Genomic DNA, 24,064 nt, shown 5'->3' with positions numbered 1-24,064 from the left:
TTAGCTCGATCGGCAGAATTGTTTACCGTGAAATTTCTAATTGTATGTAATTCATTGTCCCTAATTTAATCTCTCTTTCTACATATTAAACAAACGTTATTTTACCTACATTAACAAAATAGATTTTGCTTGATAAGTCAATCGATTAACTTAATCAGTAATTAGCAGGATTGCTCGTTGCAAAATTTCCAATTGTACCATTATCATTGTCCCTAATTTAATTCCTTTTTCTACATTAAACAGACGTCATTTTATCCACATTAACAAAATGAATTTTGCTTGAACAATCGACTAATTTAATCAGCGATTAACAGCATCGCTTACTGCGAAATTTCCAATTGTGCAATTCGTTGCCTCTGATCTAATCTTCGTTTCCGCGTATCAAACTAGAAAAGTTATTCTATTCACGAGTAACGAAGTAACGCAGGTGTCGCTTGATAAGTTAATCGCCGATTAAACTACTTGGCGTTTGATCGTACTCGCCCTCGGGCGAATAAAACTGTGACTCGTGTTGAGTGAAACGCAATTTTTATTTATAAACATGCGGCTAGCGCGTACGGAAAGATGATAAAAACAAACACGATGGTAATCGCATTTTCGACGTGGCGAGGGTCGACCCGCCACCAACGACGCTGAATATTACGTACGCATCACGATCTTAAAATAAAAAAAAAAAAATGAGAACTTACTTAAATATCTTATATGTGTATACAATCGAGGTGTGTTCCTGCCGCAGTTTTAATCGTTTAGATCCTTACAAAGGCGATCGAAGATCACTCGCGGTGTTGCACACTTAAAAATTAGTAATTAATGGTACTTAACTAATTAATTGATCGTTACGATCCCTTATAGTTTGTACTGTCGCATTATTATGAATATTATGACTCACACTCAGCTTTGGGGTAACTTTTGAAGTGTCAGTCTTGCACGTGACGCTGCCAAATCGGTATTTACAGAGAGAGAAAGAGAGAGAGTTTGTCTGTATTATGAGAGTCTGTATTATGCATAATACAGACAAACTCTCTCTCTTTCTCTCTTTTTCTTACCCCCGAGATTCCCTACGAAATTACGAAACCGTTCTTGTCCATTTTCTTTGTCCATTTATTTATTTACTCCCGATCGATGTCTCGCGTTTGTCGAACAAGAGATATGTACGAAATTCTTTCATTCTTTTGGGGTGCTTTACTCGGGTAACTGCTATAGCAAGGCCATGTAGTGAAGATATTATATATAGGCAATAATTGTAGAACATCATCGAGCCGATACTCGTTGAGTAATCGTTATCCTGCTTGACCCGATCGTGCAATCTTCTTCATCAGTATAAATTATTGACGTTGTTGAATGTATATACAGTGTTCGACGCGTTTATATGATGACGGAAACGGCTTCCGCCTCGTGCGTATTAAATATCGGCGGGTGTATGAAATGTCTCGATCGTTGAAAATCTATTACAAACGCGTTAAATAATCGATCTATTCACAATTATAGTTACAAGTGCTGTGGCAAGTCGCGCCAATTGTTAATCGTTAACGGTAGTCAAAGGCACGTATTGGAGAAGAGTTGTGGCTCGTTCTTGCTACTGCTTGAACGATCTTGCGAATGTTTTGTGAAGAGGAACCTTGGCGCGATATCAATTCCTAAGCTGGTCTTCCGTGAACGCGGAATCTGTATAAGCACGTGTAATCTAGCTGCCCGTGATTGCTGTGTATCCTCAATTCTATATATTCGTATGGTTTATTGATCTCTGTATTCTGCGTAAAAAGATTATCAACGATTACTATAATCTCAATAAATCTAAAGGTCTATTAATGAAACAGTAACAGCGTATAATAACAAATCCTTTAATGGAGAAATAAATTTATTAAAGATTTTTAAAGAGAAATTTACCTGGACTGGAAAATATTGCAAGCTTTCGTCGGAATACGTGAATTCGTATTCCCCAAACATCACAGGCTCGACATCGTTCTCATGCAACAATCCCTGCAGCAGTGACAGTATTAAAAAATATATATATCATAATATATTGACCACAAAAAGGATTATTTCACATACCCAGACATTGAATTTTCTGGGCGCACTCGACATGTTCTCATTCGGCAAAATCAATCTGGAGACGTGCTCCAGAGTGAAACCAGTTACATAAATGACACTTCGCAATTGTATCAGGAGGTATCCGGGAAAATCTTGGAAGGCCCAGCAAACGCCAGGTTGTATCGGATTTCCCTGTATTACAGTCCGCGGATTATTGCTTTCGTAATACAGCGCGAAACCGAACAAACTGTAGGCTCTCGTCTTTATGTCATATCGCTGAGTGCATCGCGTGCTAATAATCTGACCACCTATATGCAGACAAAGCCATTTGTTATAGTATTTACTAGCTGTTATTTCTCGATCTATCGGCACGATACGATACCTGCCGTTTCCAAAGCATAATCTACTTGACCCGTCTTATCCGCGTCATAAATTCGCAGTACTTCCTTCACTATCTTACGTATGTGCTCGTCCGAGACATGAACATTGTCAGCATCATCATTAAAGCTCTTTTGATCTAAAAATATAAAAAATATTCGTAATGTATTTTTCGACATTAATTAATATACGACGTAACATCCAAACACATTTAAAAAAGTCAATGCATTTAAATATATCCTCAAAGAACCTTCTCTATTATGAGACGCAAATAAATTCTGTAGGTTTTTCACGAGATCTTCTTTCGAAGTTCCGGGAGGAAAGTAGCTGAATAAAATTCTTTCCACATGTTTATCTATATTCTGATTCGCGATGGATTCCGCATTGGCGTTGCAACAAGATTTTAATTCCGAGTACAGCTTGCGTAGTTCCTCAAATTCATACTTGATGACTTTAAGTTCGCCATATACCATATTTTTCAATGTCACTTCATTGACATCCAGTTTATTTTCCACATCAGTAATCTTGTCCTGGAAGGATAACTGCCTTAAAACTCGAAATCTTCATAATTATATGTATGTATGTGTATATATATATATATATATATATATATATATATCCGTCCGAGTAATATTTTTAAGATATTCCTACACACAAAATGTTATAAGTAAATCATAGAATACAAGAGGTAGTTGTAATAAAATTTATATCTATACCATTTGATGCGTCTGTCTATTCTCGAGCATTTCTATCCTGTTGACCAAATCAGCCTTGTCAGCTAAGTCTTCTTTAATTATCTCATTATTAGCCAATATTTCTTCATTAATTTTACGATCCTGCCATTGTACATTAGGTAATAATTTTTCTGTCGCGGTCTCGGACACAGTTTTAACATCAAGAAGCAACAAATATTGTGCTATGCACCAACCACCTGAAACAAATTTTATATCTATAAATATTTGCTAGTTTAAACGATTGTTGCGATCTCCTTCTCCTGTTACTGTATTGAACTACAGTGTTCCAACACAAAGTTAACGCTACAGCGACTGTCCAATTATTGAATTTACAATCACAGGGATCTTACATATCAGATACATCTTAAATTTCGATGGCATACAGCAATGATGCAATTGTTCAAAGTGGAACTATTATGCAATATGGTAACTGAGAGAAGGATAGACGAAGAAACTCACCGTTCCGTTGATATCGATCGCGATCACGATTTCCAAGTATTTCAAGCACAACACACTCCGACTTTTTTAAATGCCCAGTAGAGTAATCCTCCCCCTATCCTTCTCCCATCATAAATTTTCATTTTTTGCTTTTTAGATTCGCTTCAATAAAAACGCTCAATCGTGACACTATGACGCTATATCACTTTAACGGACTGTGTTCAAAAGACTACTAATATCATAGACATAAAAAATATTTTATTAAGTATGAACGTGTTTTTACAATATAGATATATTATCTAAAGACAGTAATTGTTACATCAAAATATTGTCATCTTTGAAGCGTGTAAAGATAAAAATGATACGTGTGGTGGTTAACTGAAAAAAATGTTAAATTTTATTTCATTCAATAACGATATTATCTATATATTATGCGATTTATACCTGTAGGATTAAATATTACAGGAAAACATAAAATATATAATAGAAAATGTATAACAGAAAAATGACTAAGTGACATGACCAGTTAGTTCTTGAAATATAGCACAGATATATAATTATATGTAAAATATATAGAATATTAATAAATATATCTTCACGCAAATATTAGTTTATTAGTAAAAACAAAAAATAAGTAAACCGATAACTGTTAGTCAGTAGGTATATATGTATGGTAAAGAATATTTCATTATCTGATTTAAATATACAAAATAAATGTTATAGAATTTTTAAAACAATATCAACATCATATTATGTAGCAAATGCAAATATGTCAAAATAGCAAACATAATTTTAAGACAATTACATAACAATTATAAAAGACATTTCATTCATAGAATTACCGAAATTTTGTAATAATACGGCAATAAATGATATGCTAATAATATATACTGAACTTTATGACAGAATAAAATAAAAACAAAAAACAATGGTTAAATAACACACATAATTATTAATTTAAGGAATAAATGGATGAAAGAGGTATTCATATTCTTAAGAATGATGTCTGCAAGTTATACAATCAATCTAACGAAAATTTGGTATAATAGCATTTTACTTTCATCATAATTTTGTAAAACGATATAAATATTCAACACCTCCTCCATCCATTTGAACTAAGTTATTATATTTAGGATTGTTATCCTAAATCAAATTTTTCAATTAATCACCACTTTATATTCCACCCAATGGGGGGCATTTCAGGCAAAGACACGTTCACACTCTGTAAAAGGTGCATGAAATAATTTTTAAAATCTGCAAAATATTTGGTAAACAACTCATAGGTAAGAGACATTAAGTTGATTATATTGTTAAAGATGTGATAAGTCGTCTCAGTGACACCATATTGGACATTGCGCAGAGAGTCCGCAATAGTGAAATAATGCCTCTGCGCGATGTAAGCCCCTGAAACAAAAAAAAGACAAAGGCCAGGATAGGTTTATACGTCTTTCAGGTCCTGCGAAAGACATTGGTCTGACTGTGCTCGGATCGGTTTAAATATCATGTTGATTAGTGAAAATGGAATTCCAGTGGTGTCTCGTTTTCTTTTATGCTCCTTAAACAAAATGGAGAAACTTACCAAACAGAAGAAGTAACGGTAGAAGCGCGATCCAAAAAATCCTCGGGCCTTTCTCTTGCAGCCACTTCCTAACGCCAGTGAACCGACTCAACAGCCAAGCATCGAATACGAGAATTCTGACGAAGAAAAAGTACACATTGTGCGTATAACGGTCCAAAGTTTGCCACAATTTGCTCCATTTGGATTCTATAACAGCGAACAATAAGAAAATAATCAGTTTATGCTATATTGCATGACAGATAATTATTACATTACGTTCAATTATAAAATACTATTTTTATATTTTTAAATGCCGATAATACCGTGAGATAATCGATAAGCTTGTGCGCCATAATACTGCCTTTCCCTATTCGTTCTAAACTGGAAAAATTCAACAGTTTTCCTGAACCAAGCGACAATGAAGGTTGTAAAATATGTGAACCACTGCACGATCCTCCAATTTTGATTAGTTCTGACCGATAATTTTGCAAAAGTCTCGTCCAATTCAGTATCAGAATCAGCGTGAGATGCATTATATTTCCCAGTTGGAGTCGCCCACGATAAGTATCTGTTGAAATAAGATTGCATTACCTTAATTGTATGTGACAAAAAATTTGTTAATAAATAAGAAAGGACAAAATACCTTGACCGAAAACTTGAATATTCAGGCTCCGAATAAACCACCTTTTTACTTGTGTACTGTTCTACGTGTGTCTTTTTGTACAGAGTCGCTCTTGAAGAATTCGGCATACACGCGCGTGACATGTCGTAATTATCCTCGGACTGTAAAATACACATATAGTTTTAGAACGCAAATATGCAAAGTTATGATGTATCGAGAAAAAAATATAACGATAGCCCGAGATAACAAATACTTACCGAACGAATTAGAGAAGCAGTCTCTTTCAAATCGACCGTATCCGTGTCGCTGATCCCGCTTTCTGTCGTTCCTCGCGAAGCCTGACTTAAATTCCGACGACTGGTTTGAGGTACGGTACTTCCATTGTCATTCGCGTGTATAGACCGCCTCGACATATTGGGCATGGCCAATATACCTGGGGCTATCTCGTAACGACACTGCGACGCCGGCGAATACGTATAGTCTGTCTTTGGAAAAACGCTGAAACAACCACAAGTGATCTGACTCCTCGCACAGATAATACATGCAAATCGTTCGTTTAACTGATTCCAACACTATTTATCAGCAGACAGCACGAACAATTCGACCTGTATCCTGCGACTGGCGCTAATTTGAACGTAAAATGTTTATAAACTTTGTTCTTCCAACAGAAAGGTCGTATTTCTAAAGTAAACAGTATCGAGTTAAGGTGAAATTTTATGAGCAGTGAAAAGCAACAGCTGCTTTTCACTGCCCATGAAATTTCACCTTTAAACAAATGCAGGGTCTCAGAGAGAGGAATTCGTTACATTGGCACAGTCGTACAATAACATCTCACGATCAGTGTTAAAGAATCCGTTAAAAATAACAGTACACATATACCGCATGCAGAGAGCAAAATTTAAAATACGCGTACTTCCACCACTCTCCGGCCTGCTTGTAGATCTGATAAGCGGATCCCGGTCTGCTCGGAGGATCTTCCCTCTCTCCCTCCTCGGACGAGTAGTCGCTGGTAAGTACTCTGCGTGGCGTAACACTCTTGCGTCTTCGCTCGGCTTTCTGGTCAGATGCGTCTTCCTTACTTTCGCTCTGGCCATTGACAAATATTTGCCTTTTGGCCCGCTGGCGTTCCGACCGGCGTTCCGCTTTTTTCGTGATGACGACAGAACTCTCGGACTTCGTGCTTTGATTATCCGTCAGACTTCCCGTGACAGATCCCTCCTTGCTCTCATCTATGGTATCCATACTCTTGTCATGCGTCTTCACGTTGCCAGTTCTATAGTCATGGAAACGCGAGCGATAAGGATGAAACTTGTCTATAATCGTCTCGTATTAACAGCAAACACTTGGGTCGGCTACTTACAACGATCTAGAGCCAGACCGCCTGCTACTGGTCACCTCTCCAGGCGTGTGAGATCTTTCCCGGCTCCAGCTTCTGAGATCATAATGACGTTCCGTCACCTCTGGCTCCATCAGGGAACGGCTCGGGATCATAGGCGTGTGGGAGCGCGATCTGCTCCTGCTGCGAAGCTCGTAGTGATGCTGCTCGCTCTCCATCCTCCTGTCGAACAAAGTACACCGGGTGACTGAGAAAATCGCGGCGAGACGCCACTCCCAAGGATCCAGCACCGCGGTTCTTCCGGCGGACAGTCCGGGCGGTCAAAGGTTATCGCTCGCTTTTGGGAAAGAGTCGCAGGGGCCGAGTCGGAGAGAACACATGCCCGAACATACGCGCCTAAAAATAGCGCCCCTCCCCGAAGGACACGGCCGCGGTCCTTCCCCGCTGGATCCCTATTTCTAGCCCCTTCTCGCCGAAAGTTCCGCGAAGTTCGCGACGATGCCGTCGGCCACGAGAATCGCGCCGCGCCAACGCGCGCAGGAAGGAAGCGACGGCGGCCACCGCGTCTTACCTGTCTCCCATCGACGTCGGGGACTGGTCCGCCTCGGCGTCAAGAGTCGTGCGTGACATCGCTATTTATAGAAAAACTCACCGTTTCCGCGCGCGCGGCGACGCTAACGGGACGCGCGACTAGACGACGACGACGACGCGGGCGAGACGTAGCTCGCGTTCGCGTTGCGCAACACGCGCGGCGCGCGAAGACCGACCGCGGAACGCGTTTCGCGTGGAAAAAAAAAAGCCAGCCTCCTGTACCCCGCGCCGCTCCGCCAGTCCCGGCAATGCGGCAATCCCTACATCCGCGCAGCGCGTGGGATTACGTACACACGCGCGTCCCGTAAACGCGTAGAAAACGCGAAATGCGTGCGCATTTTGCCCGATGATTCATACCCTCGTAATTGTGTTTACCTAAAGGGGGGTTGGGAGGGAGGGAGGGAGAGTCGTTCAACAACGTCGTTTTCGCGCGACGTCTTTTTTTTCCCTTTCTCTCGACTTATCTATCCAATTTACATCATGATCTAATCTACGAAATCTAATCTACGATCGGTCTTCGATCGCTTTCCGTTTCTCAGCCTAAAATTAAACCGCGAATAAGCCTCTATCGATAGCCTTATCTGTAAAAGAAACGGAAATCGCGTGTGTCACGCGCGGGTTGCATGTAAATCGAGTTAAAAATGTTAAAATGCCTGCAAGAGCAAGAAAAAAAACAACGATGAAAAGAAACTGACGCGAAACGCGTAACGGGCGATCCGGATATAGACATGTCCGACAGGAAACGACGAGAACGGGATCTTTTGTAAAAAAAACGATCGCAGGAATTTTCGAAGCGGTTTGCGGCGCAATTTTTACGTAATCGCGAATATCGAATTTATATTTATTGAAACCATATGTACTTATCATATATTTCATATTAATTACTAAATAATTAATATTAATTCTCTTTCATCTACATTTTTTTAAAAAGGGGGGAAATAAATTAAGATTTAAAAAAAGGGCAGAAATAAATTTAATCGTGTTTCTGTTTCAGTAAATACTCTTCGGTGGAGGGAGCGAGGGAAGGCAATCCGCTTTCCATGATAAATACGGGGAATTGCAATTGCTATATTTCGCTTCTACATTTCGTAACCCCCTCGGTATAGATTAGAAACAAATACGGAGTATATACATACGGAATATGCGGAGTCGCGGAGAGCTGCCCGCTTTGCGCACAGGTGTCGTTCGGTGCCGTCGTGTTAACAAAATAAATAGGTTATGAGTGTGACCGTAATATCGGTCAACATTGTACATACAATAGCATCTAATATATATAAATTTAAATGTAAGTACAACGCAATAATACGTCACGTAAGAACGTAGTGTAAAAGTTTCGAAACTGGTAGTTGCGGAGAGAGACAAGGAGAAAGTGGCAAGCTTCTTAACCTCTAAAAAATACTTCTCACTCTCCCTCTTGGATATTTTATGATAAAATTGTAAGATAAATCGGTCCGCACTGCCGAGACGCTTCATTATACGGAACAGATCGCTTTTATTGACATACCGTGTCAGATCATTGTTATATGGCCAACAGATTATGTCGGACTTGGAGTTGGGAGGACAGGCAGGACGAAGGAGTTATGAGGAAATATTGAAGCAACGGCAGGATGACGGGGGACATAAAACCGCGACGACAACCGAGCAGGTAGGTAGGTAGGTCTCCACTTACCACGGAACAAACCGAACGCGTATACGTTCATGTTACCAGACAGCTTGTTCTTGTATCCGTTACTCATCTTCGAGTGCCGTTACTCCATGTCATAATTTCAATAGGCCTGTTCTTTTCAACTGAACTTCTCGCACGGTTCATCTTTTCGCTTTTTCTCTCCAACATGAGAAGAAAAAGAGAAAAGATGAGCCGTGCGAGAAGTTCTCAGCTAAAAGAACGGGCTTATTATTTGTGCAACTCACCAAACTCACTTTCCACTGTATCTTTTCAGGCCTGCGTCGAGGACATCGTGCTCAAGTTCTACCGATCGTGCAGAGAGGGGGAGCCTGTTTTACTTAGGCCGAAACATATTCAATTCTTGAAGAAATCAATCAGTTATTTAAATGACACTTACGAGGTATTGCATTACTTTTTAACGTCAAACAGCGCGTGTAATTGCCTCAGGGGAGAGGATTCGGGAAGAATAGGTTTTTCACTTGTAAAACGAGAAACTTATCGAGCGTTTGTAACGATGCTAGTGTTTGGACTCCAGCAGACCGTGGCTCTGCTTCTGGATATTGCATTCACTCGCGATATTGGGGGAACGATTGGAAGACGAGGAATGTTCCAAGATAGCGGGCTTTCTGGCCAAATGTCAATCGCCAACGGGCGGCTTCGGGGGCGGTCCAGGACAGTATTCACATTTAGCCTCTACATACGCCGCGGTGAACGCCCTATGCACCATCGGTACGCGAGAAGCGTACGATGTGATAAATAGGTAAGGAATATGAATGAGACATAACTTTCTTTGACGCGTAATGTTGTCGTTTTAAAAACCATGCTTTGCACAGTGTTTCGACGATTAAGATTACGACAATTTCAGGAAGAACTTGAAACGGTTTCTATCATCCTTACGCGGAGAGGACGGCTCTTTTTCTATGCACGAGAACGGCGAAGTAGACATACGTGGAGCGTATTGTGCTCTCGCTACCGCCAAGTTGACAAACGTATACACACCGGATATGTTCAAAGGCACCGCCGAGTGGATAGCCAAGTGTCAAACGTGGGAGGGTGGCTTTGGCGGCTGTCCGGGGATGGAGGCTCACGGCGGGTACGTGTATTGCGCTTTGGCAGCACTCGTAATGCTCGGAAAAACAGAGCTTTGCCATTTACCGGAGCTGTTGGTAAGATCCTTTTTACGATCTCGTAAAAACGTAAGATTCTCGACATTCACATCCTTGCCGTCCCGCAGAGGTGGATAGTAAATAAGCAGATGCGTCTGGAGGGCGGTTTCCAAGGACGTACGAACAAACTGGTGGACGGATGCTACTCGTTCTGGCAAGGCGGAGCGTTCCCATTGATCGCCGCTATCTTGTCGACGCAGGAAAAGGCGTTCAACAGTTCCGACCACTGGTTGTTCAACCAAGAGGCCTTACAAGAATATATATTAACTTGCTGTCAGAATCCGCACGGCGGTCTTCTGGATAAACCGGGAAAGTACGTAATCGCGCTCTTTCGCCTGTATGCGATTATCGTAAATATAATCTCATTAGCGAGTAATTTTAGTCACATTAATCGTGCGATGCGATAGCCTTTTCATTCTTTTCTTTTTTCAGAAATCGTGACATATACCACACATGTTACGTTCTTAGTGGATTGTCGATTGCGCAAAACTCACCAGTAAAGACGATCATCGGACGAAAGCTCGTGAACAAGGTGGAGGTGATCCATCCCATCTACAACGTGGAATACTCCGTTGCGAAAAAGGCGCAGGAGTATTTCCCTACTCTACCAATACCCGCCGATTGATTCGTCTTAGCTATTCAAAATGTATTTAACCATGTTTGTATGTTTTTCCTAAAAAAAGAGAGAAAAGGAGAAAATATTCCAAAGGAAACTGGAACTTATCTCAAACTGACCAATGATGCGCGTAGAGAGTTGTTTTTGTATATGAAAATCCTTCAATTGTGATATATAAGAGAGCATGAAATGCCACGTTAACTGATCTTCGATGCACATTATTCGATATTGAAAATTAAAAGATCGCATTTTCCCTATCTTAATTTTATTTTGTGTTAATAAAGTTCACGGAGAAGATAATACAGAAATAACTTATTTATGTGCCCCATGTGAGACGTTGCACAACTGTTATCTGAAATTTCTTTTCTTCTGTCAATGATCGCGTGATTTCCGACATAAGCGTGCAAATAATGCAAACGGATCCCAGAGATAAAAGATCTCTATTGCAACGTGTAATCTTACACATAGATATATGTACATATATGGGGATACGTAAATAATATAGAATATAATTCCATTGCTATATAATTCGATATCTACCATATCTACTCGAGGAAATGCTAAAGATGCAGAAAAATACATTTTCTTACATTAATATAAAAATTTAACTTTTCAGTGTTTGATTCGGAACTCGCTTGACTGATTTTTCTCGATAATCAAATACCGTACATATTTTCGTCTTACACGTTAAAGGGATCCTAAAGCGTCTGTAATACCGACATTTTTACTAAACGCATATCTTTTTATTGGCTTTATGGATTTAAAAATCCTTCTCCAAAGTTAAAGTATATGCGCTAATGCTTTCCATGACGGTCGATTTTATACCGAGAATGAAAATAATTTCAGAAATGCAGACAATAAGACATCGACTTGTGACATGTGCTTCATATAAAAATTCTACAATTTTGTTGTTACAATATGAGACCGTTGTGGAAGGTGGATTACATCAAGAAATATCATACGGTTCTCAGAATTAGGATTAGAGCCGTAACAAAAAAGTTATGCGTGTACATCTATTATCGTGTAATGTAGGTACTATAACATTGTCTATCCTTGTCTATAAAAGGACAGATATAAACCGGTAACATATAAAACGATCGAAATTATCGACCATTTTAATTCCGTTTAGATAAGAGTGCTTTCCCGTCGGAGTTCGACCTTTGGTTTAGGATCCCCTTAACGTAACATTGTTCACCACTCGACATTTCGCACGATTATAGGCGCGGCAAGATATCTCGCACTATCGAGGACAAAGAGTAAGTGATGGAGAATGCAAAATCTATAATGATATATGAAGGAAGTTTGTGATATTTCGATCTCTGCACCGTCCATTGCATCCCTTGTAGACTATTGTTGATTAACGTACGTTTATACGACACCACCCATATACCGTTGCACTTACAGGCTTGAACTCTTTTTTCATGTTTGTCAATAAATTATAAAACAATATCTATAACACAAAAGTTATGTCTTTTACGATTTATGAGCCTCGATTATTTTTTTTCGTATGCTCATAATTATAGTTTCGAATGTTTGCTCGAACGAAAAGTGAGATAAAGAATAACTTTTGTTCAAGATCGAGATATTAGTATAGATTAATATGAATGCGATTAATAATACGCACATATATGATAAATGCTTAAAAATTGCAGTCTTCCGTTAGTTTTTTGATATAACCAATTATTGCATGTAGTTATACGCATGGTTCGACGTAATTTCCTGGGAATAATCCAGTTATACCGTCCATCACCCCCTCCCACCATCCGTCATCGTTTTTCTTGAGCACGTAGATCACAGAACTCTCTTGAAAACTCAGCTCGTCCTCTTTATCCGCGTAATAATCATAAATAGCTACCACTGTAATTACAATTTTTATATTATTACTTACCGCGTTACTAATTGGATGTTTAACAATATGACAGAAGACTAATTCTACCTTTCTCGATATAATTCTTCGGCACCCATCCGGGCAGGTCTTCCTCATCCGGCACGATCGGCATTATAGCACCAGATGGAGTCGGTCTGCCAAACTGCGGATGTTCATCCTGCTCCGGTGGTGGCGGCGGCGGTAAGGGTGGACTATTCGCACCGCTACCACGGCTAATTTGATGCGATAGTCTGTGCGGCAGGGTGTGATGTCCGGTGTATTCCGTCATATCGCCGCCTAGACCGACCAAAGGTGAAGGTGGAGCTACGATGTGTGACGAAAAATACCAATATTTCATAACAAATTATAAGACTGTATGATATGAAGATATGCATGACCTCTCCATTATCGTTATTAACTATATCATTTGTCACTTACGAGGCATACTGTTATGCTGTTCCTGCACGTAGCCCGCGGTGACGCTGGGCGGTGCCGGTGGTGGCGTCTGCGGATGACTCTGCAGGGGATGCACCGTTCCCACTTGCGGCATAGTGTGCTGATTGATGGTATTGGCATGCGCATTATGATTGGAATTGTGGCTCGTGTGGGACGTGTTATGAGCATGCAATGGTAGAGTGCTATATCCCGGGCGATCTCGCCTGGGATGGCCAAGTGGGTAGTTGGGCGCGTAATGGCTAGGAACTTGTGGTGGGGCTACCGCTGGCGGAGTCCTATATTCGCGCGAGCCTTTACTCAATGTTCCTATACACAGAGAACGTTGCGAATCATTATTCGCCGTATTAGCAAGATTAACGCGAGACACATATAACATTAAATGTGACAAATAGATTGGTATAACATTTAGAAGCTGAAAGAAAGAAAAAACACACATGCGGCCAAGAAGCAGTAAATACCTTTGCGTTAGCGAAATTTTTAATTTTTTATAACCGCAACTGAAAAAGTACACCTTTACAAGTTTGTGTAGCACTTGTACAATTCTTAGCGCTTATGGAGGGTGTCCCAGAGCGTTCCTGGGACACCCTGTGCATACAGTATGTTTGGCACAATTATGGATTGTCCTCATAAACGATACAAAGACAAGGAAATATCTTCCCGTTTGTAGCAATAACTACCAAACATTCTGTATGTATAATATATATTTATAATATGTAGAACTCTTACCAGTTCTCACAGTTTGAGGTGGTGTGGGTGGTTTGGTAGTAGGAGCAGGTCCTACCATAGCAGCGCCTAAGCCCGAGCCTGTAGAAGCAGCACCCAAGCTCTGAACGCTGCCTTGACTACCTCCTCTCTGCTTGCTTCGCGGCGTACCGCAGCTACGTACACCATGTCCAATTTCATCTAGGATCGTGTAATCAATGCTCTTCCTGACATACTTAATTGGTTTCTCCGGATTGGCGGGAGCGATGATTTTGTACTGGCGAGTTGTCATCTTGTTGGCCGTCAAGACCCCTATCTCCCTTCGGGCCACCTTCTCCTTGTGAATCATGACTGTCTGCGCGATATGGTTCATCTGACTCTCCATCTCGGCGAGCTGGGACGTCTGCAGGTCCAGCAGTTGAAGAAAGTTGTACGCCAGGGTATTTATTTGATATGCAACGCTGGCCAACGACTGTGTGGTGTAATTCTTCGTCTCCTCTAGCGCGATCCTCTTGTTCTCCGCTTGGAAGTAGTTTGCCTCGCAATACTCCGCCACCCTCTCGAGATTAGTGTGGCTGTCGGCCAGATTGTTCCTCCCCTCGGGAATCTCATGTCGCAGGAGTGCCGCCAATTCTGCCATGACTTCAGAATCACTGCCCACCCCTGACGACACGCAATAGGATCCTGATCCTTTTCACAGGCGGTAGAAAAGAGAAATAACAGATATCACATGTGTGAGAACTTCAACATAGATGAAAATCATTAAATTAGTTTCGTGAAAGCACAACGTCTTACAAAATTAAGTACAAATTGAATAAAGTAAAGGCAATCACGCGCAGGCAAAAGGTATACTTGTTGACGGTTTTATAGCTTCGAACAGTCATTCACATCCTCACAAAGTTGGGTCATTAATCGGTTCTGACGCGAGTGCAAAAGGAAGAGGTTAATTTCCGACAATGAAAATACTCATCACCTTCCTCGCGAAGCGAAGGGAGCGGTCGACAAGCGGTCGAGAGGGGCGAAAAATTAGATTATGACAGGGGCGCGGCGTCCGAAGGGAAATAGAAGACAAGATGGACAGACCGCATACATACACGCACGCACACGCGCGTACACACCACCACCACACATATCGCCTAACGTTTCGCTCGCGCGATCGCGATCAACGCGACGGGGAAGGGTTGCGTGCAACAACGACCGGTCTAGAGATGAAAAAAAACAAGGAGTAGAAAATCAACTAACGGTACTCAGCCATTATTCGCAACTACCAGCTACTACCAGCCTCATTAATTCATAATTACCGAGCTCCCGAAATTCATGTAAAAAAAGCGTACGGAGGTATAAGATGGCCGCGACACGTGCGCGCGCGAGCGATATGTGCAGTCGAGGCCGTCGCGAGGATCGAGTCTCGAGTCGATTGTATAGTGTTGCATGTGCGCGTCGCGATACAATCGATACCGTCGGGTATATTCTCTGCGCTCGCGAGATATCGTGCGAATTACAAACGTAACGCCACTTATATCATAAATACATGATGATTTCGACCCAAAGTTCGGCCGTTGCGCGTTCCCGTGTACCTACCTATTTTACGGAAAATATGGATTCTCCCGTGTTCCCGTGAGTGTCCTGATTCGCAGCTCGCGACGATCGTATCCGCCCGCTCGTGTCCGACGTCCGCATCCGAGTGCGTCTCCAACTGCGTCGCGGTGCATCGACCGACCGACGGACGTCCGAGCCGGGTGCAGTCTCGGTAAGTACAGTTCTCCAGACAGCGAATACGCGGAGACGCACCTCGCGTCGAGTTCGTCGCGATCGTCGTGATTTCCCGGTCCGACGCGCGACGGATCGCTCTCGCGAAATCGACGCCGAAATCCGACCGCCACGGGACTCAGGACGGTCCGTCCACGATTGTTCGCAGATCGGCCAACTTGGCAACCCGACGTCGGCTCGAGCGATTCTTGAGACTTGCCCGGCAGAATGTTCTCCAAACGGCCGAGACGGTTGATCGTTCTGAAAAGTGGCTCGCAAGGTGATCGTCGCCTAAATTACGTCTAAAAGGATCGACTCGCGAGAACGCGAGGGCTTGTCGTTCGATCGGTCTCGATATCCGCAAGAATGGACGATTTGCTGAAGGAGTTGGAAGCCCTAAAAATTAGGAGCGATTTCTGTGAGGATAATTCCTCGTGGACACCATGCGTAGACTTGATTCAGAAGAGTTTTGCGCCGCAGAAGACGGTCGGGGTGGAGCGTCCGTGCGAGGAGAAGGATTTCAGGGAGTACAGATTCGTTGTGGAGAGAAACTTGCGTAACGTTAGGTTTATGCTGCAACATATTTCCTGCAGTTGCAGAGAGAAACGCTTGCAGCTGCACAATGCCACAGGGATGGTTAGAGCATTTGGCATGAACCTCTTGCTGCTCATTGGAGAACACGGCGAAAAAAACATTTGGAATACAGCCGAGTGTGTCTCTATTTCCAAAGAATTACTTGCTAGTTTCTGTGATCTGTACACCTATCAGAGCGTTTCCCAATTTTTGTCGGAGAATGAGAATTTCCGCGACTTGTTGTTAATGTTAAGACCTAAGTTACTGAAAGATACCTGGAAAACTTATCCGTCAGCCGTAGCGTGTTACAGATGGATTTTGCACGAGGCAGAAGTAAGTCCAGTTCTTATTCGGATTCTTATCTTGTATATTATAATATTATTTAATTACATATATATATTTTTCTTCTCACACAGAAACCAATTTTGTTTAATTATATCGGAGATGTTTTGCCCACTGCACTAATTATTCTCGATGACTATTTCCCTGATAATGTACTAATAGGCCTGGAATGTATTTACCAGATTATACAGCATTCTTACATGGTAACAAGAGTTTATTCTTACGCACATATACTATAACTTAATATGTATATATTCACTCAACAAATATTTTAGAAAAAAGGGCTGATAGACTCTGGTTATGCTAAACTGATTTATCATGCTTTGGAACTTTTAACCCATCAAAAGGAAGTGAGATACGTTATTCCTTTGTATTCCTGCATGGCAAGTCTTTTAGCTACTATGGAACATTGGGATAATACCATAAATCTATTTGAGGTAATCTATTGAGCCACTCACGAGATTATTAGAAGCCACAATTCAATCTTGAATACTATCAAAATTTTCACTTTTACAGTGGACAACACGTGATGAAGTTCTCTCTACCTTGATAGGGAACATGCAACTCGAACAGAACATTGAATTACGGCATGTATACATGTTGAGTTTACCTCAACTCATTACAAGTATAGGCTGTGCCAAATGGTGTGGAGCGCTCATTCGCATACTGGCCGAATACTGTGAACATCATACAGATTTAAGGACATTAAAGGCAACATTAGAGGTACAATCTTAAAATACGATCCTACGCCACAATATGAAGTAAACCCTACATCACATACAATATGAAGTAAATATGAAGTAAAACGGATATTGATCTCAGTTTGCGTTTCCCTGTTACTTAGACCGCAAAGACGTTTCTCTTGATGTTCCGCCTGCGAGTGGCTGCACACTGTGCCCCGCTTTACACCGTATTCTTGAAGTTGCATTTCGATCTGACAGAGACACCAGTATTCGATCGAGCGATCATGCAGAATCTGGAGGATTGCATTTGCATGTTATACCAGCTATCGCCGAATGTAGGCTATACAGTAATTAATGACGATCGAATGCGTTCGGTACTCAACAGTAGCCTGCCGGTCGTATGCCAGGGCGGTGATATCAAGTATTTCGAATAATTTACGAGACGTGCGACAGTCGCATATTTGTATATACAATGTATTCTATGTAATTTGTGTGAAAATGCGCTGATAGAAATATTATATTCTCATGTAAACCTCTATAGTGCAGAGATAAAAAGCGAAGCGCAGTAGGTACTTATATATTTTATTTGTGATGTAAAGATATATCAATATACATTATTTGTAAAGTAAACGTTTTATTTGTTAGAATACATTTAATTTAATTATTTGCTCTTTGCGATATATACATGATTGCGAAAAAATCGAGCTCCTACGAGAGATCGCACACACATGCAACTTCTTAATTAATCGATTGTGACTAATAATGATTGTTGAGTAATCGTGTAATAGTTGAAGAATTGTCCGGATAATACTGCAATTTAATTTATGTAACTTGTAAAACTCAATATATAAATGTTGAATTGCATGTAATCGGATCATCCAATTGGTTTTTACATTTTACTTTTTGTCTTTGGATCTCCAAAGCACAAGTTATTTCTTTCAAATTCGAAGAACTGTAAGTAAAGGTGTCGATATATTTAGTTGTATGTGCCGTGGAAATCTCAGTTGGGATTGTTTGCTTACGGAGTTCGGTTGATAAAACAATTAATCTGAAAGTTGCACATGAGAGTTAACTTTAAAAAACAAAAAAAAGCGGATATCTCTTCTGTCTTTTTCTGTGAAAAATGTGATTTATTATTACTATGTAATAATTAGTTGGATCTATCTCTTTCTTCATACTTATGTTCTGTAATCTTATCCTACACTTATTTTTAGATTAACTACTTTAGATCGGATCTGTTTTGCAAAAGCTATAGCATTTATCTTCTGACTTATATAATACTAGCTGAGCGTCTTTTTTTTAAACGACTTTATTTGTGTTATTACATTAAAGAAAATTATCTTGGCAGTTTTCTTTCATCATTTGATGAAAGACCATTATCTAATTACTTGTACTGACTATGAATAGCAATAACACTTGAGAAAAGAATTTTAAATGAGGACAAAGTATATCTGGCAGTTCATATCTCCGTTTTCCGCCTGCTATCGCTGCAATTGCGTAAATCGTCTGTATTTTTAAAACACGAATAGATTTGTGAAGCTTTCATTTAGTATCTACTGTTTGTTCCATCCAAATCATGTCGCCGCTCTTAGTCGTGATACTTGTGCTCCTCGTGACGTATAAACTATACAGATTTGCTTACGATAAACCGCCTAATACACCTCCAGGTAAGATAAATTAGATTTGTATAAATACTAAACTATTTTTTCTTTTAATTTTAATTTTTTTCGGTCTCAGACATGGAATATCGAATATCTTGTACTGCTTTTATTATTACTATTAAATGTTTCCTTTCTAACTCAAATTATTAAAAAAGGCTCTTTTTTATTATATTTTAAATTATTCTTAACTGTTTAACAAATGTCTCTATTGTGTAAAAAGAATTCTGTCTAAGTTTTCAACGAATTTTGAATAATTGTTTTTATTTTTATGGAACTTTTCCGAGATAGGTATAATCAGAATTCCAATAGGAGGATCTTACTGGATGTTGTTGTGGGGAAATTATAAATTTCCACACTTAACTATTGACTATTACGTGACGAAACTAAAGTCAAAGATTATCGGCTGCTACATGGGTGATTACTTTACAGTAATAGTTAACGATTACGACAGCATAAAAGAAGTACTCACAAGAGATGAATTTAATGCGCGAATTACAAATGCGGATTTTATAAAGGATCGAGCTTTCGGAAAGGAATTAGGTAATGAAAAATATAATTATTTGTTCACTTTTCGTTGTATATGCAATATGTTATACGCAATATAATTCTATATGATTATATGTTTCTTCGAGATTGGCGACATTTTACGCGATAACAATAATTAAAGTGTAAATAACGAACTTTTACAATGAGATAATAAATACTGTCAAATTATACGCAGGTATATTTTTCATCGACGGCGAAAAATGGCAGGAACAAAGGAGATTCGCCCTTCGCCACATGCGCGATTTTGGATTCGGTCGACGCCAGGAGAAGCTCGAGAGCGAGATTATGGACGAGATGTCCCTATTCCTCGAAATACTCAAGAGCGGACCCGCTTACGCTGGAGAGAAGGTGCGGTTGCGACGAATCGAAGCTGTCTCGATCATAGACGTCCACCGACGTCTGTATATTCTCGTCGTGAAACGCCGCGTTTACTAGATACGCCAGTCTTTTTTTGTCCTGTGGCCGTTGCAGATTCCGTACAGTTAAGACCATGGACACTTCGGCCAACGGGTTATCCATCCCCTCGTCCACCAGCTTCAGCACCTGGTAGAAGACGTTTTTCCCTCGCGCTTGCTCGTACAACGCGATCTCTTCCAGAATACGGTCCCACGCTCGCACCTCCTCCTCGGTGTAAGGCCTTACGGCCGGCATCATGTCGTTCAAGTCTTCCTCAGGCGATCTTAACAAACGCTCGTCGCGTACGCCCATCTGCAGCAAGTCTATACGCTGTCTATACGCCCGGATCTTGTCGAGCGCTATTTCCTCTCTTCTTTTTATTTCCTGCGATAGCTGTATATAGCGGATCTAGATCTGGATCCATTATTTTGGTGTCTACACACTTCTTCTTGGTAAACAATGGATCCGATCAATAACTGGGTTCGAAACGACCGGTCGTCTACCGCGCTTCCTGGTGACCCGCCGTCGATGTTCGTGCACGTGTCGCCCTTTTCATCCGCTGCGCGCGTTTCGCTTCGTTGTAAAATATATAAAAATCTTTTAGCGAAGAAAAATAAAGAAAACGCATACTCCCTCGTCTTCGCCAACCGAAGGTTGGCAGCAGTCGGGAGAAAAAAGAGATTTCATTATTCGTAGGAAATTCTAAAGGGCAACTTGGCGCTCTTTCCGGACATTCTGTACGCACCGGCGGGTAACAACATATGGAATATTATGTTCGGTCACAGATTTGACAGAAGCGAGCACGATGTCCCGCGACGTCTTTGTCGTGCGGCTGTAATGCTGCAAAGAGCAAACGACACGACCGGCGGGGCGATTTTTCAGCGACCATTCTTGAAACACTTTGGTAATATGTTTGGCTACAAAAACCACATGAAGGCAAGCAACATAATGACAGACATTATCAGGGTAAGTGGTTTGGCAAACAGTTATAATCGAAATTCACACGCATCGAATTTCGATTGCCAAGGGTGCATTTAAATCACTATGTTTAAATCGTATGTTCTCAAAATTTTAAATCACGTAGCACTTTATCGGCTTACTTAGAATTTATATTTAATTTTTATATCAAACCGAGAAGAATTTGCAGTATAAGCAAGCCTTTTTTAAAATCTAAAATAAATTTTAGATAAATCTAAAATTTCTTTATCAATATCGAGTTTTATACTTAGCAGGTTTTAATTTAACAATTTTCAGTTTTGATGGAACATGAATATGAAATAAAAAAAAACACCTCAGTTAAAAAATATGATTGTATTTTATTCCGTAGAAATATATAGAGTACCAAAAACCTACTCTCACCGAGAATGACGACCGGGGATTTGTCGATAGATATCTAAAGAAATTGAAGGAGGAGAATAAGTTAGATAGTTTCACGGAGGAACAATTAATCATTTTGTTAATTGATATAATGTTTCCCGCTTTCTCTGCGGTACCAAGCACTATTACACATATTGTCAAGTACTTGATGCACCATCCCAAAGTTATGGAAAAAATACAAAATGAGATAGATAATGTTGTCGGGACTGGACGACTGGTCACGTGGGAAGATAGGAAACAGTGAGTTATTATTGTACACTCGAGGGAGACAGAATAATTCCTCTTTAATTATATTACCGATAAATAACAAAAACAAGAACGTTAATATAAAATATCTTATCAATGGATATACAAAACTGCAAATTAATGTTTTATACTTTATAAAATAAAAATGAATATATGCATATACCGCAAATTGTTATTTTCAATTTTATAAAAAAGAATTTTATTTCGGTTCCTAAGTAAACATGTTTGTCAATAATTTAATTTAATTATCTTATTGATATTATCTTATTGTTTTACATTTCACTAAAAGAAGGAAAGGTTGCAAGAAACCCAATTTATCAATACGCATATTTTATTATTAAAATTTAAAAAACGTGAGCTGTTTTATGAAATTTAAAATAATCCATAGACTTTGCATAGAGGAAAGAAAGAAATATTGCAATACGTTGCATGAAAATAAACTGGAAAACAGTTAACTTTTTTTTATATAAAAAATTCAGATTAGTTCAGATTTTTTTACATAAAGAATATTACTATCACTTTCAAAAGTTAACATAGGTTTAATTTCAATTATACTATGTTCAACAATACAGATATCCATTCTCATTTTGTTTTAGTTTGCCCTATGTGGAGGCGACAATACGAGAAACAATGAGACTTGAAACAGCCACACCTCTTAGCGTAGCTCACAGGTGTAAGAAAAATACCACATTAGGAGGCTACGAGATACCAGCGAACACACCGGTTTTCACTAACTTGGCGGCGATGCATCATGATCCCGACTTATGGGACGAGCCTGAAATTTTCAGACCGGAAAGATTTCTGAAGGAGGACGGTCAATTAGGCAAAGATATTTCACTCCCCTTCGGTGCCGGTAAGTCGATATACATATACATGATCTAGTGAAATCCAGCAAATTCTGCTGAATTTTTTCATGTATCAGATTAAATTTAATGATAATAATAATAATAATAATAATAATTTTATTTCTATACCTTTGTATAGGTCATCGGCTGTGCGCAGGAGAAACTTTTGCCAGATTCACCTTGTTCGGGACATTGGCTCTTCTGTTACAGAATTTTAACTTCTTCTTCGTTGAAGGTGAACCGTCAAGCCTTCAAGATAAGCTGCCGGGCTTGGTCGTCACTCCCAAAGAGCTGTGGATACGCTTAGAATTGCGTTAATATTCGTTATTTTCTCGATAATGAGCAATCTCAAATAAGTGATAGGCACATCATGTGCTGTTCTTTCGTGTCTCAGTTAGTGCGCAAATTAGAATTTATTACATAACACCAATACGGAAAACATGTATATCATGCATTTGATAACAGACAAAATTTCTGTGATAAAAATATAATAACATGTTTGTTGGTAAACTTTCGCGTACGATTAATTTAGTTTAACCTTATCATGTATTTTTTAGCTGTCGACAGAGTTGCGAAATTAACTTAATGCGCTTATCGTTAGGTCAATTAGAAAGGAGAAAACTACGTATTTCCAATATCGTAATGCACTCAAATATTACAAATTTATTTCACACGAGATAAAAGTAATTACAACGTGCCACGCGAAGAATTACAACAAAATTAATCTTTTCGGGTTTTATAATATAATGTGCTGCCGCGTTTACCGAGTAGAAGCGGAGAAAAATTGACGATGGTTTAACACATGCTACATAAAGATAGCGGGTCACAAATAGTGACTTTATGTAAACAGCATCACTTTAATAAATGTGTAATTATTTGAGAAACAAAAATGAGAATATTCTTTTAAAAAACGCCGTTTTTTTTCAACATTACGATATCTTCCAAAAATTTGAGATTCATAGCTACAGATAATGCCTCTTATAATTGCCGTTGTAATCAAGCAAGTAAACGTTTTATTTGTTAGAATACATTTAATTTAATTATTTGCTCTTTGCGATATATACATGATTGCGAAAAAATCGAGCTCCTACGAGAGATCGTGCACACATGCAACTTCTTAATTAATCGATTGTGACTAATAATGATTGTTGAGTAATCGTGTAATAGTTGAAGAATTGTCCGAATAATACTGCAATTTAATTTATGTAACTTGTAAAACTCAATATATAAATGTTGAATTGCATGTAATCGGATCATCCAATTGGTTTTTACATTTTACTTTTTGTCTTTGGATCTCCAAAGCACAAGTTATTTCTTTCAAATTCGAAGAACTGTAAGTAAAGGTGTCGATATATTTAGTTGTATGTGCCGTGGAAATCTCCGTTGGGATTGTTTGCTTACGGAGTTCGGTTGATAAAACAATTAATCTGAAAGTTGCATATGAGAGTTAACTTTAAAAAACAAAAAAAAGCGGATATCTCTTCT

At 39.7% G+C, this 24,064-nt stretch overlaps 5 protein-coding genes across 13 annotated transcripts; 3 read left to right on the top strand and 2 right to left on the bottom strand.

The window, feature by feature from the left end:
• Positions 1-511: 511 nt before the first annotated feature.
• LOC139774986 (uncharacterized) lies at positions 512-8,847 on the bottom strand. 3 transcript variants are annotated; one of them, XM_071710603.1, is made up of 13 exons: positions 8,825-8,847; positions 7,122-7,319; positions 6,675-7,034; positions 6,019-6,259; positions 5,783-5,922; positions 5,463-5,707; positions 5,161-5,346; positions 3,126-3,340; positions 2,660-2,939; positions 2,414-2,548; positions 2,053-2,339; positions 1,888-1,980; positions 512-1,751 (listed from the first exon to the last, which is right to left on the bottom strand). In XM_071710603.1, exons 2-13 carry the CDS (start codon positions 7,313-7,315, stop codon positions 1,638-1,640), a joined length of 2,490 nt encoding a protein of 829 aa, XP_071566704.1. In that variant the 5' UTR covers positions 7,316-7,319; positions 8,825-8,847; the 3' UTR covers positions 512-1,637. The 3 variants fall into 3 exon arrangements, with proteins under 3 accessions (XP_071566704.1, XP_071566702.1, XP_071566703.1); XM_071710601.1 differs by lacking the exon at positions 8,825-8,847 and adding an exon at positions 7,669-7,995; XM_071710602.1 differs by lacking the exon at positions 8,825-8,847 and adding an exon at positions 7,750-7,995.
• Positions 8,103-11,436, top strand: Fntb (Farnesyl transferase beta subunit). 3 transcript variants are annotated; one of them, XM_071710614.1, is made up of 8 exons: positions 8,104-8,504; positions 8,683-8,973; positions 9,223-9,333; positions 9,629-9,754; positions 9,876-10,114; positions 10,220-10,520; positions 10,589-10,833; positions 10,953-11,436. In XM_071710614.1, the coding sequence occupies exons 3-8, from the start codon at positions 9,226-9,228 to the stop codon at positions 11,143-11,145; spliced, it is 1,212 nt and encodes a 403-aa protein (XP_071566715.1). In that variant the 5' UTR covers positions 8,104-8,504; positions 8,683-8,973; positions 9,223-9,225; the 3' UTR covers positions 11,146-11,436. The 3 variants fall into 3 exon arrangements, with proteins under 3 accessions (XP_071566716.1, XP_071566715.1, XP_071566714.1); XM_071710615.1 differs by having other exon boundaries at positions 8,103-8,903; XM_071710613.1 differs by having other exon boundaries at positions 8,104-8,973.
• Positions 11,437-11,643: 207 nt separating this feature from the next.
• Positions 11,644-15,540, bottom strand: Abi (tyrosine kinase Abl). Of its 5 annotated transcripts, XM_071710609.1 has the most exons (6): positions 15,404-15,534; positions 14,398-14,851; positions 14,186-14,337; positions 13,442-13,765; positions 13,073-13,327; positions 11,644-12,993 (listed from the first exon to the last, which is right to left on the bottom strand). In XM_071710609.1, the coding sequence occupies exons 1-6, from the start codon at positions 15,414-15,416 to the stop codon at positions 12,830-12,832; spliced, it is 1,362 nt and encodes a 453-aa protein (XP_071566710.1). In that variant the 5' UTR covers positions 15,417-15,534; the 3' UTR covers positions 11,644-12,829. The 5 variants fall into 5 exon arrangements, with proteins under 5 accessions (XP_071566710.1, XP_071566712.1, XP_071566708.1 ...); XM_071710611.1 differs by having other exon boundaries at positions 14,186-14,851; positions 15,463-15,540; XM_071710607.1 differs by having other exon boundaries at positions 14,186-14,851.
• Positions 15,541-15,613: 73 nt separating this feature from the next.
• Positions 15,614-18,138, top strand: LOC139774993 (TELO2-interacting protein 2). The gene is made up of 6 exons (XM_071710612.1): positions 15,614-15,911; positions 16,080-16,816; positions 16,900-17,028; positions 17,101-17,262; positions 17,342-17,548; positions 17,670-18,138. The coding sequence occupies exons 2-6, from the start codon at positions 16,277-16,279 to the stop codon at positions 17,940-17,942; spliced, it is 1,311 nt and encodes a 436-aa protein (XP_071566713.1). The 5' UTR covers positions 15,614-15,911; positions 16,080-16,276; the 3' UTR covers positions 17,943-18,138.
• An 899-nt stretch (positions 18,139-19,037) lies between these two features.
• Positions 19,038-23,469, top strand: LOC139774989 (probable cytochrome P450 304a1). Its single transcript, XM_071710605.1, has 7 exons — positions 19,038-19,175; positions 19,458-19,709; positions 19,891-20,063; positions 20,808-21,077; positions 21,439-21,728; positions 22,331-22,587; positions 22,719-23,469. The coding sequence occupies exons 1-7, from the start codon at positions 19,085-19,087 to the stop codon at positions 22,895-22,897; spliced, it is 1,512 nt and encodes a 503-aa protein (XP_071566706.1). The 5' UTR covers positions 19,038-19,084; the 3' UTR covers positions 22,898-23,469.
• Positions 23,470-24,064: the final 595 nt, after the last annotated feature.

The sequence above is a fragment of the Temnothorax nylanderi genome, unplaced genomic scaffold, assembly GCF_030848795.1.
Source record: "Temnothorax nylanderi isolate EJ_2023f unplaced genomic scaffold, tnyl_v1.0 TNYL_tig0091_pilon, whole genome shotgun sequence".
NCBI classification, from domain to species: Eukaryota; Metazoa; Arthropoda; class Insecta; order Hymenoptera; family Formicidae; genus Temnothorax; species Temnothorax nylanderi.
Note: the sequence above shows the minus strand (reverse complement) of the source record. Positions and strands in the feature narration are given on the sequence as shown.

Excerpts from the sequence above, each read along its gene's own strand:
- LOC139774993 (XM_071710612.1), top strand. The coding sequence starts at position 16,277 with ATGGACGATTTGCTGAAGGAGTTGGAAGCCCTAAAAATTAGGAGCGAT. Across the intron at positions 16,817-16,899 it reads GGATTTTGCACGAGGCAGAA|AAACCAATTTTGTTTAATTA; the intron begins GTAAGTCCAGTT and ends CTTCTCACACAG. Across the intron at positions 17,029-17,100 it reads TTATACAGCATTCTTACATG|AAAAAAGGGCTGATAGACTC; the intron begins GTAACAAGAGTT and ends CAAATATTTTAG.
- Fntb (XM_071710615.1), top strand. The coding sequence starts at position 9,226 with ATGTCGGACTTGGAGTTGGGAGGACAGGCAGGACGAAGGAGTTATGAG. Across the intron at positions 10,115-10,219 it reads GCGTACGATGTGATAAATAG|GAAGAACTTGAAACGGTTTC; the intron begins GTAAGGAATATG and ends CGACAATTTCAG. Across the intron at positions 10,834-10,952 it reads CTTCTGGATAAACCGGGAAA|AAATCGTGACATATACCACA; the intron begins GTACGTAATCGC and ends TTCTTTTTTCAG.
- Abi (XM_071710607.1), bottom strand. Across the intron at positions 13,766-14,185 it reads ACCTCAAACTGTGAGAACTG|GAACATTGAGTAAAGGCTCG; the intron begins GTAAGAGTTCTA and ends CTCTGTGTATAG. Across the intron at positions 13,328-13,441 it reads ACAGCATAACAGTATGCCTC|CTCCACCTTCACCTTTGGTC; the intron begins GTAAGTGACAAA and ends CACACATCGTAG.
- LOC139774989 (XM_071710605.1), top strand. The coding sequence starts at position 19,085 with ATGTCGCCGCTCTTAGTCGTGATACTTGTGCTCCTCGTGACGTATAAA. Across the intron at positions 20,064-20,807 it reads CCGCTTACGCTGGAGAGAAG|GAAATTCTAAAGGGCAACTT; the intron begins GTGCGGTTGCGA and ends CATTATTCGTAG. Across the intron at positions 21,078-21,438 it reads TAATGACAGACATTATCAGG|AAATATATAGAGTACCAAAA; the intron begins GTAAGTGGTTTG and ends TTTATTCCGTAG.
- LOC139774986 (XM_071710601.1), bottom strand. The coding sequence starts at position 7,727 with ATGTCACGCACGACTCTTGACGCCGAGGCGGACCAGTCCCCGACGTCG. Across the intron at positions 5,708-5,782 it reads TATTCAAGTTTTCGGTCAAG|ATACTTATCGTGGGCGACTC; the intron begins GTATTTTGTCCT and ends TTATTTCAACAG. Across the intron at positions 5,347-5,462 it reads AGCTTATCGATTATCTCACG|AATCCAAATGGAGCAAATTG; the intron begins GTATTATCGGCA and ends TCGCTGTTATAG.